This window comes from Bicyclus anynana, chromosome 21 (genome assembly GCF_947172395.1).
Source record: "Bicyclus anynana chromosome 21, ilBicAnyn1.1, whole genome shotgun sequence".
Taxonomy (NCBI): domain Eukaryota; kingdom Metazoa; phylum Arthropoda; class Insecta; order Lepidoptera; family Nymphalidae; genus Bicyclus; species Bicyclus anynana.
In genome coordinates, this window is record NC_069103.1 from 1,537,331 (window position 1) to 1,555,874 (window position 18,544).

General features: G+C 36.6%; 2 protein-coding genes across 2 annotated transcripts; both read right to left on the reverse strand.

The window, feature by feature from the left end:
• Nucleotides 1-922: 922 nt before the first annotated feature.
• On the reverse strand, nt 923-15,398 carry LOC112044644 (WD repeat-containing protein 20). The gene is made up of 4 exons (XM_024080545.2): nt 14,870-15,398; nt 11,388-11,570; nt 9,909-10,120; nt 923-9,818 (listed from the first exon to the last, which is right to left on the reverse strand). Exons 1-4 carry the CDS (start codon nt 15,149-15,151, stop codon nt 8,735-8,737), a joined length of 1,761 nt encoding a protein of 586 aa, XP_023936313.1. The 5' UTR covers nt 15,152-15,398; the 3' UTR covers nt 923-8,734.
• A 1,201-nt stretch (nt 15,399-16,599) lies between these two features.
• On the reverse strand, nt 16,600-18,355 carry LOC112044627 (HIV Tat-specific factor 1). Its single transcript, XM_024080525.2, has one exon. It carries the CDS (start codon nt 18,183-18,185, stop codon nt 16,626-16,628), a length of 1,560 nt encoding a protein of 519 aa, XP_023936293.1. The 5' UTR covers nt 18,186-18,355; the 3' UTR covers nt 16,600-16,625.
• Between the last annotated feature and the right edge of the window lie 189 nt (nt 18,356-18,544).

The window sequence follows — 18,544 nt, forward strand, 5'->3', positions numbered from 1 at the left end:
ACTTATTCAGAGACTCGATGCTGTGTTACAAGATGGTCGACGTCACTGATGCCACCGCTTGGGACCCCGGCTTTTAGTACTTAGCCAAGCTTTAAATATTATAATAAACGTATGCTAGATAGATATTGACTTTTATTTCACCTCATCGTCTTGTCTACTTGTCTATGATCTTTTTAAAGAGACTGTTGGTGGAGTCTTTTATTTCAGTTGATCGCCTTGTCTGTGACATCATCATCTCTAAGGTACTTAGGCCAATGCTTTATAAAAATAGTTATGATAGATAATATTTTGTTTCATTTCAGTTAGTTTATGCTCAACGGTAAGAGCGGCCGGACTCATCACCGAAGGTTGGTGGTTCGATCCCCGCCCCGTTGGTCTGTTGTCGTACCCACTCTTAATCTCTTAATACAACAATAAAAAAAGTTCATCGGCTTGTCTACTTGTCTATGTCTATCTTACATTCAGTGTATTTCGTCGTCTTGACATTTATTAGGTCATAGCCAATGATAATTTTATACTGTCAGTTATCATTGGCCATGATAATAAATGACAGTATTTAACATCATTGGTCATGGCTCACAAGCATGTTGAAGCGAGGAGAGAACCGCCTTCAACATGCTTGTGAGCCTCCTCCTTATTAAATTGTTCTGAGCAAATATTTAACACTTCTCAGCTGAAAAACGGTATATGCTTCTGCATAGATTCCAATTGGTAAATTTTGGATATTTCTTTAGAACATGAACAGAGAATTTTCTTAATACCTGAGAATTTTCTTAATTCTCTACGTATGTGAAATTGCCAATCCGCATTGGGCCAGCGTGGTGGACTATTAACCTGAAATTCTGAGAGAAGACTCGTGCTCAATAGTGAACCGAATATGAGTTGTTAATAAACGTGTCACTGGGAAATAAAACCACAAAAATTTTATAAAGAGAATCGTCTATTTATTTCATAAACTTGATAGGCTCATAATTCGTGTCTCACTAGTTTTTGAACAAACTTCAATAAATTAATATTACATAATCAGTTGCTTATAGCGCCGCCCGCGCGACATCTAGTAACTTCGTGTGGAACTAACATTTATTTACCAACAATAAACATATTTATACAAACAATAATGTGGCCACAGTTTAAATATCTTACAGTTCGGATACAATCACACGCTGACTGCCATGAAAACATAGCGGCAGCTATATTTATCTACAGAACTGATTTTATATATTTACCACCGAATATTATGTTATATTTTGCATCTTTTGCATGAAAATTAAAAAATCTTATACAGTAAGGCGTATTGTGGTGCATATACGTAAGCAGACTTTGCAACTCTTTGATTGAATACAATTGTCAGTAGATAGACAACATAGACCTCCATTTTACGATTACGATGAAAATTAAAAAAAAAATAATAATCTTGAGGATATCAAGGTAAGTTCAATCTCGTTATTAATATAGAAAAGCTATAAAAAGTCAGTACATTTTCTGAAATGTAAGATCTCTAAACTGTGGCACTGCATGATATCAAGATTGAATTAATTACACACTAACAACTATACATGTTATATAAATAAAGGATAAAAATAAATGATACTCATAATTTCTACACAGTAGGAAATATGTTGAAATGCAATGTGGATATTACTAGGTATAAACATATTTAACTAAAACCATTAAATTGATGGCATGACAGAACAGTTTAATCCCGATTGGTCTAATTATCATTTCATCTGACTATAACATCAAATTCACAAATTTTTCAATTAATTTTAATTACGTGAAATGGATTTACTTTTAATAGGTTTTTTTTCTAATGTAATTTTTCTTTCCTTTTTTATTTTTTTAAAATTAATATTTTATCATAATACCATAACTAGACATAAAACTGTTTAATAAATGGATTTCAGATGTAGCCAACATTTTATTCTTTATTAATTTTATGAGAATAGAATCAACTGCGAATTAAGGCAATATTACGAAATGAGAATTACACCAACCGGGCCTAAACGGAAATGTGGATTAATGCAATGTTCCAAGGCATGATATCATCAAAATTTTCATTTCCCACATCTTGTGTAGAATTTGAAATAGTCGATAAGCCGTGTCGTTGTGTTACCTCCGTAGGTACTATATACACAGTGCAATTATAATAATTATGCTTTGTATGGAATATTTGACAACAAGAAAAGTTACACAAAACTGCATAATCTACATGTGATATTTGACAATAGTGAACTGTACACAATACCGGGGACACTGTTTGTCTTTGACTTTAGTGGTATCATGACAGACCATAGACGCGTTTGTGTATAAACTAAAGGTTCATTTCGTTAAAGACTCCCTTAGTTTTACACACCAACTGTCGATTATGGACTGTCAGACGCTTGTCTGTACATTTGACCAATACACCCAAAGCGAAACAGACTTCCTAAAGTAGACATAGCTGACGTAATCTGGCCTTGAAACATTGAAATTTCATGAAGTAAACATACAAACACTGTATTTCATGAAGTAAGCATAAAAGGAAGAAGTTTATCTTCCTTCCCTGAAGCACTTTATACGGACATTTTTAAATCTGTAAGCCATGAAGAACTTCATGTATAGTGTAAAATATATCTGACACGATAAATCAACAATTAAGTGTATACAAAAATCGACAACAACAAAGTCTCACAGACGAGCTCGATTCAACAACTTTTCAAATCGAACAAGAATTAATTTTAAAATAAATAAAGATTTCGACACCGAAAAAGGTGGTTGATTTTTGTCTTTACGTCACTTAAACTATTTCATACAATAAATTATACTCAGTTGTTTAATTAAGTATTAAGGATACATACGTCTTTTTTAATCTGGACAAACTTTATCACACTGAAAAGTTGTACCTATTCGATCGCTTAAGAGTGAACTTGTTTTTTTATAGATTTGAATCAGCGCCATCTAGTCGTAGATTATGACCCGGCAGTTGTAATGCAAATTTCCGGCTCAAATTATTTTTGTATTGATACTTATAAGCATAATTAAGAATTTCAGTTTGTTTATAACTTCGAATAGATGCTTAAATTTCATACTTTAATGTACATAAAAAAGTAGACATAAATAGAAAGAAAACCAAACAATCCGTGAGTAGAATCGGCGCTGATTCAATATGAAACTGAGTACATTTATCTAAAAAAAAATATACGGAATACACACTCAACAGTATTAAGTATATACGCTTTGCAATTGCAAATGTTAAACATATAAAAGGACTAAACAATTTCATAAGAGAGATTTCAAATAAAAGTGAAGTGACCTAAAAGGTTTGCGATCTATGATCACGGTTACTCCTACATCTATATTTACATGTGAGCCGGAACGCACTTACAAGTTACAATATACACTTGTCTATACATTTACAGTACAATCTCAAGACTATCGATATATTATAAATCCAAACATTCTCTTTTAACCACAAAAACTGAGACTTCGCTGGTTTTCTGGACAAACCGACAAAAAAGTCATTTCACAGAAAAGACACCATAATTATCTATTTATTGGTGCATAGTCACATAATGCAGTACATGTAAATAAAAGTATCTGATTTAAATAAAACTGTTTTCTCGAGTAATTTATTTAGGCACGATACTAAAACACCAATAAACTTTTTAAAATATTATCTGTCTGTTTGTAATCTCTGGAACAGCTGTACCAATTTCAATGGGACTTTCATTTTTATCCCTGAAAAATCCCTGATAATAATATAAATGCAACAATGCAGCGATGCAGTCGTAATATAGCTGATCCCTCACAGTAAAAGTATCTAAGGTCTTTGAGTAAGACCTTAGATACTTTTAGTGTCGTTACTTTTTGTCTAAGACCAAATAAAAAAAGGTTCTTGGTTAATTTCTCCAAACAAAATTACTGTTTTTGAATGAAGTTTTAATTTCTTGGGTGAAATAAATAAGTCCCTAACATTTATTTATAAGACAATTGTTCTAACTTAGATAGCTAAATTCTACTAAAGAAAAAAAAAAGAATAAAAAAATTGGTAAGTCTTTACCGCCTTACCAATTTTTTTATATTTGACGATTAGTATGCGACTCCATAAAAAATTAAAGAAAGTGGAAATAATACCATATTATTAATCTGTTGAATTGAGATTAGTTCTAACTTACTTACTATTAGATTATCTATATGCATCTTAAAGATCAAGTCAGTCAGCCAAATCAGAGCTCACCCATCTACACCCATGAAAATTTTTTGACTATAGTACAGTCTCATCTTATACACTCGTAGTATATAGTAAGACTAAACAATATTAACGTAACCGATCTATTGTATAAAATTATCATTGTATTTCGTTCATCTTTTTCAATTGGAGGAGGAGGAAATATCAAATCATATTTATTTTTCTTACAAGATAAGTTCAAGTTACTTTTGCATTAGGATTTTAGAGTAATCGTAAGCAAATTGTGGATTGACATTGTTTTGTTGCTGTTTTGATATTTATTATATTTAGGTTATTTTTGCAGGAGCTTAAAAGCAGAGTATTAAAGGATACTTATTATTTTTAATTTGTCTGCTCTAACTCTACTATTATTTGAACTTGCATCTGTATTACAAAACAAGATATTAGAATCATTGCGTAGTCAAGTCGAATATTTAAAATTGAAACTGTCCTAATAAGTTTCTCGTGGATGTGGCGCCTCAATAAGACGAGCTCTATCTCTGATATATCATAAAACCAAAAGGCATACGACTTTTTAATATAATCTAAAATGGACATAATAAACCGACGAAATTGTCTAATAAAACTCAGATAAACCAAAACTGAATAAATGTCCAGGATCCGGGATTTCATCTTCATGATATGATCAACTTAATATTTTAGTCAGTTGTATAGTAACAATTTCTGATGACCTCCCCTTCTTTTAACTTGTATCAATAAATAGGTCATCCAAATTGTTAGGAACCACCAGAATCGACACCAGCTACCAGAATCGTCAATTTTCATAATTTAAAAAGTTAAAGGTACCTTCATGAAGCTACTCACGGAAAATTAGCTTCATTGTAATCAATAATCATAAAAATGCTTCCCGGATCCTGGGGTATAGCGTTCAAGGAACATTTATTTAGCTACGATCAAAACTTATCACCATGTTGACATTATAAGACTTCTATGATATTTTTTAAGAAACCTCAGAAGGACAGCAAAGCCTCAGCGCACAATCCAATCAGCCTAAATGGAATAGTAATAGTATTACATAAAACCTCACAACTCTTTAAAAAGACACACGTAACATTTTCACAAACCCCCTTATCTGTAGTTACCATTGGTACGAGAATGAAATTGCGCAGTACTGTATAGTTTAGGAACAAATTAGCGAAAAATTCGCACAGCAATACGCGGTAAGTCAATACAAAAAATACAAATATGTGTATGAATTGTGACTTTAAGCACTGCATCCTCAGAACAATTATCTTCTATAGGACCTGCCTAGAGGTTACCCCTCTGTCAATACTATATGATCATGATCTAACGCAAACAAACTGCGTCTATAGAATCGATGTTTTATTGTATAACGATTTAAAATGTATAGTTGTGTGTAATGTAAGGACACAGATGACAATGATAATGAACAAGTCCAATAGAAGGTAATTGATCTGAGACTGCATCTAATATTGAAACAATTAGTCGACACCTGTTGGCATGCCTGTAAACATAATGTGTGCCAAGTCTTATCGTAATGAAAGAGAGTTTTCTCTCTCCTCAATAAAAAAAAAGTTTTTCTGAATTTATTTTTAATTGCCACTCGAAACGCCACATTCAAAAAATTTACAATTCACATAATCAACCTAGAAAATTTCAATTTATATATATTTTAGGCTGTATTCAACTAACTTGAGGCCAATCGTATAAAATAGAGTTTTATACACAACACTAAGAAAAATGTACAAAGTACAATAATCTTTTTTTAATGTAAACACTATAAATATGTTACACGTCTGTTTGTCGTGTGCAAAAAATATTTTCATGCAAAATAAAAAAATATTACTTAATAACGGATACTACATTCGGAATATCTCTTCGTTATCACCCCAAATTAACACATTGAATCAAAAAAGCAGGAATTTTTCGCTACATTTATACCTTCCATTTCTCCTTCATTAAAACTGTCTTTGCTCAACTGACTGATGAAAGCAATAACTTGGTAATCAAAACAAAATATGTGTTAATGTGCTTATAAAACAAACAATATCAAAAAAGGAGACAACCCAAAATTGTATAGGGCGTAAGACTTGCCTTGTATTAAGTGAAAAAAAATATAAAACATGTTTTTAATCAACCAATCAAACCGTTTAATCTCTAACAGCCATATTTATTAGATTTTAACCTCAATTTTCTTAACATTAAAGTAGATCTTATCACAATAAGGTAAAGTTCACTTTACTTTGAACAAAATTGGGGTTTAAGGCTGCCTGTCCACCAAAGTGGAGCGAGGGTGCGTAGCAGAGAAACGGACTAGAGGAGATGGTCCAAAATTGTATCGAGCCCAGGTCCAGTCACTAGCGGAAATATTTTTTTTTTAACTATTTTTGATTAAACAAATTTACGAATTTACTTTAATTCTTTCGAAATAATACTCAATATCTCCCAAGAAATGCAACACTAATAAGGGTAATAATGGCGGATTGATGACGTTTTCAATGCAGTAATCGATTTGACGTTTGCTGTCAATTGTCATAACATAGTTGCTTTAAGGTGCGCCACTCAATTTAATTTAGTTACATTTATTCACTTTAATAAATTTTAATAAAATATTAGTATTTTTAAAATTTTAATGATACGGGGTACAAGAGTGGACCTAAAATGGACCATCTTTTTTATTTAACCCCGCTCCGTTTCCCCGCTTCGCTTACGGGTTTCATATGAATTTTTAAACTAGCTCGCAAGTCCCTGTCCACTTAAAAATAGCGGAGATTTTGTACAATCCTATTGGTTAATATTTCTCCGTTTCTCAGCTCCACTGGCTCGCTTCGCTTAAGTGGACTGGCAGTTTAAAAAAAAACGGTATTTCGAAAGTGACATCACTTGTCTGAAATGATATTAAATACATTTTCACCTTTCTCGATGGCTGAAGGGCGCTTCTAAACGTACCGAAAAACTTAAAATATTTGTATTTTCAGCACAGATTAAAGAATAGATATTTTTGTCCCAACCCTTGTTGTTTATTTTACATATAGGAAAATCTTTTTTCTTCTGCCGCTATGAGGCAAAAAAGAACAGAAATGGGCCGTCTCCTTTCTTGTTTATTGCATCATCAGTTTTAGCAAAATGACACCTGGTTATATTAAAAAAGTGTTCTCGGCGTATTCACAGAAAGTCGGACTACAATATTCACATAGTATGTATTTTATTAACAAAAACAATAATAAAGTTATTAAAACACGCTGTACATAAACGTGATATTACGTTAAAGTAATTATTTTACCTAGTTATGACTTCAAGTGGGTCGATATTCCTTACTATAAGTAATTATAATTTAACCCTCGTGACCGACCATTGCCTTCACGCTTGCATTCAAAGAGCACTGAAACTTTTAGTACGGTTTAGTAATAACTACAGTAGGTACGACTGATTGCAAATTAAACAGTTTGCAATATGTTTTACATGATTTTAAAATTGAGGTAATAAGATCGAAAAAATAAAATTGAAGCTATGACGTTTTTAAACGCATATCTGACTGAAAAGAAGAATCCCACAACAAATTCAGCCAGTCATTCAATAGAGCTCAAACATGTAGAAACGTATTTAGGTAATCCTTAATAGTTTCTATTTCTGAAACATGATGCATGCATGATATATAATATGTGTGTCTGACAGCTAACATAAAAAATCTTAATAACGAACAGTAGACCGTATGTAAAAGCTTTAATGCCCTTTGACGTACGCGTTCTACCAATCACAAGTTAGTATTTTAATCGGGCTCTGTGATTGGTAGAATACAAGGATGCAACCTTGAACACAATCAGTTTACACGAAGGCTAATTAGTAAACTTTTGTATTAAACAGATGTAGTTTTACTTCTTCAGTTAAACCATGATTTTGCTTTTACAGGCAAAATAATCGTCTAGTTGACTGTCTGTTGATAGACAATTCATATACCTAAGAGTTTATGTCTTCATCTGCAAAATACGAAAGCATTACTACGTACTTAGACGGGTTACATAGATCACTCGGCATTATCACAACAGCACAGGGGACTTCATTCTCTATGACATTCAACTCATTACTGTAAAATCTTACATACAACGATAAGCCTGCGATTTTATCTGATGTTACCTAATAATGCAGTAACTTATGGATCATCAAATCATCATCATATCAGCCGCTAATGGATTAAATAACACCAATTATTTCGGACTGGCTTACTCAAACTTGCTTGGCAGAATTCTTGAAAATACATTTTTACCAGAACCAGCTACGAACACAACCAAGCATAATTGTTTTGTTGTGCTCATACATACCACCGCCACAGTGTTTTTCATTATTTTAGGCATGTCAGACTAATCGCATAGCAAAGTACCATAGACAAGAAAGAAGAATGAAAATTGTCACAATCAAAGCTTAGCATGATACCAGAATTATTATGAATCATAAATTCTAGTTCCATATAATAATATGTCGTCGAAGTTAAATAAACGCGAATGTAATTACCGTCGATGTCATAGAGGATCAAGGCCCGGATAGCGCCTAATCGACGAGGTCTATCCTGTCCGAGCGTCTCGACCTCGAGTCGCCATTTTGCGCCTTCGCGGGGCGCGCCCACGTGTTGACGCAGCCGTCCGCGCACGCTGTTATCAAGTACTCCGCACGGAACAGCAGCGCCGTCAGCCTCTCGTGGGCGATCTTCTTGCACACCAGCGGCTCTAGCACCGGACACTCGTCGAACCGCGGACAGGAAGGCGTCCCGATCAGTTTCAACGGGTCGAAACTGTCCGACGTGACCGACTTCCCCCTCAACGCGACCGTATTCGTCGTGGACTTCTCCGCCGGCTTCGTCAAGCTAAAATTCCGCCGGTGGTCCGACCGCCGCTCCCCGAACGAAAACCCGGCGAGGCGCTGCGTGAAATTGACTCCTAACGACCCGGAGGTCTCCTCCTTCGCTTTCCCCACGCTTATGTTCAAAGTGGACACGTTGTTCGACTTCGTCTTCGCGACCGGCTTCGCTCCGGACGGCTCGCCCGACGCGTTGCCGCTGAGCTCCGCGTGTTTGTGCCCGATTTTATTCGTCTTCGTACACTTGACGGGCAACTTGGCGCCCGGGATGCCGTTCGGGGAGAAGTTCTGGCTGTTGGGCGAGAGATGCGCGGAAGCCCGCGCCCGCACCGGCGGCCTCAGCACGTCCTCCGTCAAGTCCCACAAGCACAGCTGCGTGTCCTGCGAAACACTGCCTAGTCTGTAACACTGCACACTCTCACTTTTCTTGTCCTCCTCCACCTCGTGCTCGGGCTCCGCGAAGCTGACCACGTACGGGTCGAACGCCACGACGGAGACCCAGGAGCGGTGCCCCTGGCCGCGGGCCACCACTCGCCGCTCGCCGAACGACCACACGGTGACCAGGTCGTCCTCGCCGCCGACCACCACGTACCTGCCGTCGGGCGCCCAGCACACGCAGAGGAAGCCGCCGAAGTAGGAGCGCGCGCGGCCGATGAGCTCCATGGTGTCGTAGTGGAACACGCGCAGGAAGCCGTCCTGCGACACCACGGCGAGGTTGGCGCCGCACGGCGAGAACGCGAACTCGTTGATGCAGCTGCCCTCCGCGCCGATCACCCACCTGCAAATTATCGGATGTCGTGTCAAATTCAAATTCTGATAAACTACACTAAAGCGCACAGTACTGGGCTACAGCGGAGTGTGCGCTCACCTGTAGAGCGGGTTCCTGGTGGACTTGGTGCGGCACGTGTGGATGGAGTAGCCGTCGCCCTGTTTGAACAGCTGGTAGTGCGGCACGGTGGCGCCGCAGCCCAGCTCCTCGTTGTACACGTACAGCTGCCCCGACGCGTGCGCGCTCAGGAACAGGTTGCTGGAGCCCGGCACCCACTTGATGCACGTCACGCGCGTCTTGTCTATCAGTCTCTGCCACAGACAAACATAACGCTATCAATTATTATTTACTTTTTTAATCAGCTAACATAGTTACCCCAAGGTGGTATTGTTAGCTGATAGCTAATAAATTGTTAAGCCTCCTTCCATATCATTTGTCTATAGCAGAGAGCGCATTGCATGATCCTTAAGGGCAGTTTGGTTGCAGCTGGCTACGCCTTGGTTGAGGTGACACAGTCAGTTGGTATACATGATAGGTGGGAGTTGGCGAAGGACGTTTGCGGTTAGGTTGTTGTGAACGTTTGCTTTTAGCATCGGAAGGTTGAGGACAGCAGCATATTTTTACCTGCAGACCTTTTCTTAGTGAAACCTTTGGGTGATGTTAACGGTTATGTCCATCATCCAATTAGTTTACAAGTTAATTGGTACTATGATTCCGTCGCGCCTATGAACGGCACATAGTCCCTGAAGGAAGTCTGTTTCAGAAAACATTTAGAGAAGAATCTAGTTAGTCGCAGTATATATACACAGTAACAGGGGGAGAAAGCACATTATGGGACAAGGACGAAGAGTAAAGACTTTGTAGGGAGTCAAGAAGACCCGGGAACACGCGAAGAGCAAGTACAGAGACCGCCCTCCCACTAATTCGGCCCGTATGACTGCCAACTCAGGTTGGGCCATGGGAGGTGGTGGTTTGTCCTATTGTCCCAGTAACACGATACTGCTTCACCTATCTAGTAGCAATAAGTATTGGAGAAGAAACCTATTCAGTCGCTATCACAGTAGGTATAGTCTAAAACCATCAAAGTGATAGACTGATCTGCATAGTCACAATAATAAGAACAAGTCTTTCAAGGTCACAAGATAGAATAATTTATTTTAAGAAAAAAACTGTCGTATACCCACGTAAGCGACCGTGGGTGCTATCGTGAGAATCTTACATTGTTGGCTCATTATCGTCCAAGATCTAAATCCAGTTAGCTCAAAGTCATTGTGTACAAACAGTAAGCCTTACCGCGTCGCGATGTCTTATTACGGGTGATCCGACGAAATAGATCAAATACCGATAATAATTTGAAACTTTACACTTGTTGCGAAAAATCTTTAACTGCTAACTTAATCTCGAACTAAGAACTCGTAGATTAAGTTAGCAGTTTAATCCGATACCGATAAAAATACCCCACACCATTGATAGACGATAAAAAAATTCGTCCCCACTTTATTTGCAGGGGAGGTACCATAAAACAACTACAACTTGGATCAAATTTCTGTTTCAAATTAATCATAAGGCTACACTCACCTCTTCATTATACAATTTACTTAATTCCTTCTTAATGGGGTCTATGAGTTGTATCTGTCCCGTCGAGAACCCTATGATGAGGGAGACGCTCTCTGGGGTGATGGTGACGGTGTTGAAGTCGTGGCACGTGGGGTTTGTGCCTTTGTACATCTTCTTGTCCACTGGCTTTGTGAGATCTGCAGCCTGAAACCAAGAAGGTAAAAGCTAAGCACATAGAACTGTTACATCTTACTCCTACTTTCACCTTTGTTCGGCAGAAAATCTAGTTAGTAGTCGTCTAGTAGGCAGTGCATTTTTGCATATATGATATGCCTGCCTCAACTCACAAAGCCACTGCAAGCCTCAATAGGTCAAAGGTATGTGCGGTCGGACTCATCACCAAGGTGTGGTGATTTGATCCCCGCCCTGTTTATGGTTGTACCCACTCCTAATACAGTATTCCCGACTAGTTGGAGGGAAATGGGAATATTGGTCATATTTATAAAACATGGCAAATATTCTTTTTAAGAAAAAATGTAAGTTGAATAAAAACAATGAAAATTGCACATATGGAAGATCATTTGTTGTATACTCTATAGTCTCTATAGAATAGAGTATACATTCAATTACTAATATTATAACTACTAATATTGTAAAGAGGAAACATTTGTGTTTATGCAGTGGATAATCTATGGATCTCTCTTCTTTTTCATGCTTTTTTTTTTGAAAATTCTCATAACACTAGAAACGACGTGGGTAAAACCGCGGGGCGCTGACTAGTATTCTATAACTACGTACTCATCATATGCTGTGGCAGTTCTGTAATAAAATACATCTGTATTTATAAACATTTGAATGTGTTAGAAACATCCAAAGCAATCAATATGCAAGTTTTATCACTGAGTGCTCTCCAGTTACAGATATGTGACAGTGTGTTATCTGAGCTATTATGAAAATTTAAGTTCATAAACATTTATTTAATTTTATTCATCATTTATGGTTCTAGCTATCAAAATTATTGGTCAAGTAGAAGACGCCATGAGGTTTCACCCGCATAATTGCAGTTGCAGATTCCGCAGGAATACAGGGATAAGATATGAGATAGCCTTAACCCTACATCCTGTAGTCACAAGTTCAGGACTCTGCTCGGAGTTTGTCTCTCTACCACGCGATGGACCCGGCACCCGCAAGGTGAATCCATGGAATGCTAAGATATTTGTCTGATACTCGGGGATAGTGTAGCTTCCCAACAGTGAACAAATTTTTCAAATCAGTTCAGTAGTTTCAGAGTCTATTAAATTCAAAGAAACAATCAAATCTTTCCTCTTTATAATATTAGCATAGACTAGCAGTCGCCTTGCGGTTTTACTCGCATGGTTCCTATTCCTGTGGGTAAACAGGGATAAAATATAGCATTTAACACTCACAAATAATGTGGCTTTCAATTAGTGAGAGAATCTTCAAAATTGGCTTGGTAGATTCAGTGATTACTTCGTACTACCTCACTAACTCACAATCAATCTTTATACCTATCCAATATTAAATGAAAAAGTTAAGTTAAGTTGGTCAAGCAGTTTGGAAGGAGCGCTACTACAAACCTGTGACAAAAAATATATATTAGATAATATTTATCTTAAAGGTTGTACCTTCAATATCCTGCAATAAATATGAAATAAAGATAAGTAAACCTTATCTTATGTTCTTATTCACTCTTACTATAATCCTAAGTGGTTAAAAACTTGTATTGAGAATTCACAACATGAGCAAATAATTACCTTTTAGTACATTTTCTACTTAATTATGTATAGCAGAAAGTTATATAACATGATTACTGTCACTGTACTACCTGGCTGATTGGGTATAATTGTTTCACTTATGCAACAGTGTAATTTGTTTCACTGAACACACAGTCTAAGAAGCCCTATTAGAGAAGTAATTTAAGGCCATAGTACAAAAACAGTTTTAGTGACCTAAGATCTATACCTACTTTACTTCATGTGTACCAACAAACAAATTAAAAATAAAAAATAAAAAAAGGTAAATTATTAACTTTAAATTGTATATTGTTTGTTCATAAAATGTTATTCAATACTTAACTTTATTAACTTAACTTTATTTTAATTTAAGAAGTGCTACAGTATTAAATATCAGGAGCGACTAGCAATGCATGTCAATGACTTGGCAAACAACCTGGAAGGAGACGGCAGCCTGCTGTTTTCAAGATTAAAGCCCAGATGTTTGAAATCTAGCCAAGAAAGATAGCTAGAATACAGCATAGAATACAGCAGATAGGAGATCCGTTATTGGACTTACTCCTTCTACACATAGTCTCTAACCAACAGACGAACGGCTCAATGTCAAATGACAAATTCCCAAGTAACAGTAAAGAGAAAGAAAAAAATAATAATTTAAGAAGTTAATTATAATATGACTAGCACACCCAGTCGGACTTCCCTTTAACTTATGTGCACTTCTTCTTTACCCTACACTACTCTAAGCCTACCCAACCCCTACCAGCATACATGTAAATGACCAGCAATTTATACCCTCATTTCTAATTTGTTTGTTGGTAAACAGTACACATTAAGTAGGGCTGCAATTGTATGTGAGGTCATCCTTCCAGATGATAAGTCTGGGTGAGTTATAGACCTTGAGACATGCCTCCTTGTGAGTAAGGCAGACTATACAGATACTATAAAGATCTAGATTTTTTTATAATTTGCTTAGATGGCTCAGGTCATCTTAGTTGACTAAGCACTCTTTGTCAGTTTACCTGAGGCATAGACGTTAAGTCTCATAATACATGATATTTGAAAGAATAAATATTATGGTAAAAATTTCCAAATATAACTCTTCTACTGGAAAACAAACACTGGCTTTCTAAATTAAAACTATGTAATAATAATATAAAAGGAAAAGGTCACTCATCACAAAATCTCATCAAGAAACAGAAACATTTTAGATTATTGAGATATGGTTTAAAATCTTTTCAGTTTACTGAACTTGGTTCTCCACTAAGTTTTAATGTCTAATAACCAACACTTTTGGCTCAAAGTTAAGCACAGGTCACCTCTCAGGATGAGAGGGGCTAAGCTAGTCCACCGCACTGGCCCAGTGGCTAGCTGGTCTTTCCTTCACCATTTGAGACACAGAATAGTTATTTTCTTAAAATGCACATAACTGAAAGGTTGGAGATGCATGCCCCAGACTAGATTCAAACCTATGCCCTATGAATTAAAGGCAAAGATCCACTGGGCTATCACAATGCTTAACACTATTTATAAACAATAACACTATTTACTATTTATAAATTCAAAACATTGATTTCACATACACATACAGTACACAAATACACAACATTACACAAACTATTACATTTACAGTGTTATGATGTGATTGATATGTTTAGAACTGACCTGTATTGAACCTTATACATTTATCTACAGTATTCTATGAATACTAACCATACCATAAAATTAGAACATAACAAAGTTTAACCATACCTTCTTGACTCCACGATACACGTAAACATAGAGTTCTTTCCCGTGATTGAAGCAGATCCTGTCGTCGGAGCCCTGTCCGTCGGAGCCGGGCGCTCCGCCCGCCGGCCCCGGCGGCAGAGAGACCAGTGACACGCGCACATGAGTCGAGCCCGACCCACTGGTGTACCCCACTCGGTTAGGCCTGGAATACTCCGACAGTGTCATCAACCGGTACGTGCCTTCCCGGGTCACGAACTGTGTCTTCACATCGTCCTTCCCGCCAGAGTCCGATTGCACAGCCATGTTATCATATCCTGTTATTATTCATCTAGACCGCCAGAGACTCCCTGTTGGTGTTCTCTTAGCCCGCACGTGAATTTGACCGACTGTTGATATCCATCGCTCGTAAGTACTCAGTTCGATCAGCTCATTAGCTGGCCGACTGTAAAATGTCTTATTGTATGATTTATTTAGGAAATTGTAAAATCAAATTAGATTTCTTGTGTATGCAACTTGAAGTCAGGTGTCATGTCTGACAACATGACGCAAGCCGTCATGTTCACAACTTCTCTCATTGTTTATGATTCTACTTTTTCAGCACTAGCATCTAGTCATTTTTGGTTTTAGCACAAGGAAAAATTATTTCATTCTCTATCGGACGCCAGTAATGTCGGGTTTAATTCGATTTTTTACATTAAAATTGCTCACATTAATACTATTATTTAACTACATATAAATAAAAAAATCACGCCTCATTCCCGTATTCCTGGAAGTAGACAATGACACAGTGGCGTATCTAGACATGGGCGAAGTGGGCGGCACCTGGGCCCACGGCCTCGCACTTAAAATAAAAGGGCCTTGTGAGGTGGATTTAATTCAGTAACATCATGGACCGGCTGATAAACTGATATTATCGTAATCACTAACGTTACGCAAATTGACAATAACTACTTTCAAATTAAATTCAACTTTTAGCTATCTCAGCTAGTTATTGACAATTTGCGATTGACAAAAACTAGTAACTACCTATTTAAAAAATACAAGAAAGTTAAAAACAAGCATTTTTAAAAACAAATCAGTCCGAAACTACTGGATGAATTCAACTAAAACTTGGCACGATTTGACTTCATAATACAAAAGAGGTCAATTTACTTCTCGGATTAGGTACACCAAGGTACACTCAATAGCTCACAGGGCCTGGTCTATGTACCAAGCTTGAAAGTCGAAGCACAGAATCTTAAATAAAATTATCTAAAACGTGATAAACGCATTTACTGGTTTTTACTTTTTACTCTTTTAATAAACCGTAAATAATAATAATATTAGAAGAATATATATCAATATTATAATGGATTTTTTGTTTAAGCAACTTGAAATCAGGTGTCATGGCTGATTTTAAATTTTGTTCAAAGAGGTCATTAAAAGTAATTAAGCTTTATTTTTATACATTTACTAACATACGCGCGTTTTCATTCGCGTAGTTCCTGTTCCCATTGGAATACGAGGATAAAATGTAACTTATAGCACTCAGGTAGATTCCCAACAGTAAACAAATTTTTCATATCAGTTCAGTAGTTTCAGAGCCTATTCAATGTAAACAAACAATCAATAAAATCTTGCCTCTTTATAATATATTCCGAGGCACAATTATCCACCCTCTTTAATATGACGCGAATATATTAAAGTGGGCAGATAATTGTGCCTCTGAGTATAGAAGTATAGATAAATGAATGATTAAATTATAAAGAGAGTGAAATAAAAAATAATTTTATTTATACTATGTACATGTTACATTTACAGTTTCAACATTCTGATTTTCTGTTTCACTGTCTTTGTTTATCTCTTGCTTCTTTTCAGAATCTTCAGTTTTGTTTGGGTCACCCGATGGTGCTACAGGTTTACCATCTTCACCACTCTCAAGGAACTTATCCCACTTATTGATTCTCTGATTCAAAGCTGCATCTGTCTCAGCTATCCTATATTTCGTCCTTCCATCCCATGTTTCTGCAGTTATCTGTCTCTTACCAAACCAGCGACCATTTATAAGTTGTATGACGGCATCGGCTTGCTCAGGTTCCTTCATAGTGATCTGTGCTACACCCTCGGGATGCCGGTCATAAATAACTACTTTCCGAACTTCTCCACACTTGTTGCATTCCTCCCTCAGGTCCTGTTGGTAGTCAAGTATTAACTGGACTTCATTATCAAAGTCTGAGGGACTGAATAGATTTTTCACTATTACAATTCTTTCATGTTTTGATCGTTCTCCTATGAACTTCTCTGGTCTCCAGTCAAACAGTTTCTGCTGCATTTTCTTAATTTTCTCTAGCTCCTTTTTCTTTTTCTTCTTGGGTTTGAGAGCTGGATTATATTCTCCCTTTAATTGAAAGAGGGCTTTCTCGACTGATATTTTATTGCCTTTCAAGTCGCTGCCATCAAGAAGTTTCAATGCTAGGTCAACTGACTCAATTTTTATGTATGTACAAAGGGCATCACCTTTAAAACAATTTCTCTCTTTATCCATATACATTTTGATTTTCATTTTTTGAGTAGTCGGATCTCGTTCAACAAGACCACACTTTTGCATAAAATTCACAAGTTCCTCTTCAGTTAAGTCTAACGGTAAGTTTGACACATAAACTTTAGTATTATTTTCTTCCGAGGGCTGAAACCATTGGGGTTCATTCTTCCTTTTCAACCCTGATTCTGATTTTTCCTTTTTATCTTTTTCAGGTTTTGGTTCAGCCGGCGCGTTGTCAACAAAGCCATAAGACATTTGATAATAGGCGAGAAATTCATCATCAACTTTAGGTATCCACGCTTTTTTCTCTTCATCCCAATAGGATTTTGATCCATCGGCTTCTGTATAAATATGAGTGTCATTTTCATAAGAGTATGTGCGTCCTGGAACTTCTGTTTTTGGATCCCAAGTGTTGGACTCCTTGTTCCAGGTGTATTGTTGGTGGGTTGTAGGATCTGTGTATACAGCCTCATCTTCGACGTAGGTTATGTATGGGGCATAATCACCCCATTTAGATTCAGATGACGGCTCTAATTTATCTTCTTTTTTTTCTGTTTTACTTTCACTAGCGGTCTGCTTCGTAGGTGCACTTTCTTCGGTTGGTAAGTTATCAACGACTTTAGAAAGAACTTGTGATATTTGTTGTTCGCTACTATCTTTTACATTTTTATCGCCGATATCCTGTTCTGATAAATCAGATATGTTTTTCTCGTTACTGATTTTCCTTTTTTCTTCTTCTTCAGCTAATTTTTGTACGGTATCACTCGAAAGCTTGATGACAAATCCAGTCTTGGTATTCTTTTCTGGTTTCGACATATTACATGCGTACTTTATGTGCTATATACGCATAATTACCTTCTACATATATATAATGATAATTAAATAATATCTAATCCACCACGATCTTAATTTAAAAATTTCAAGCGACCAAAAATCCAATAATTTTCAGAAATGAAATTGACCAAAGACCAAAGTGACGCACAAACATGACAATGACATTGATGGCTACCAAAGAATATATACTCAAACAGGACTTAAATTATCATGATGATTTTATATCTATGTTATTCATAGATTTATTATTGATTTTTATGGTTGTACGGTGTAATTAATACCTTTGCCTTTCCCCGATTGAAAGACTAAAAAAAGAATATATACTCAAACAGGACTTAAAT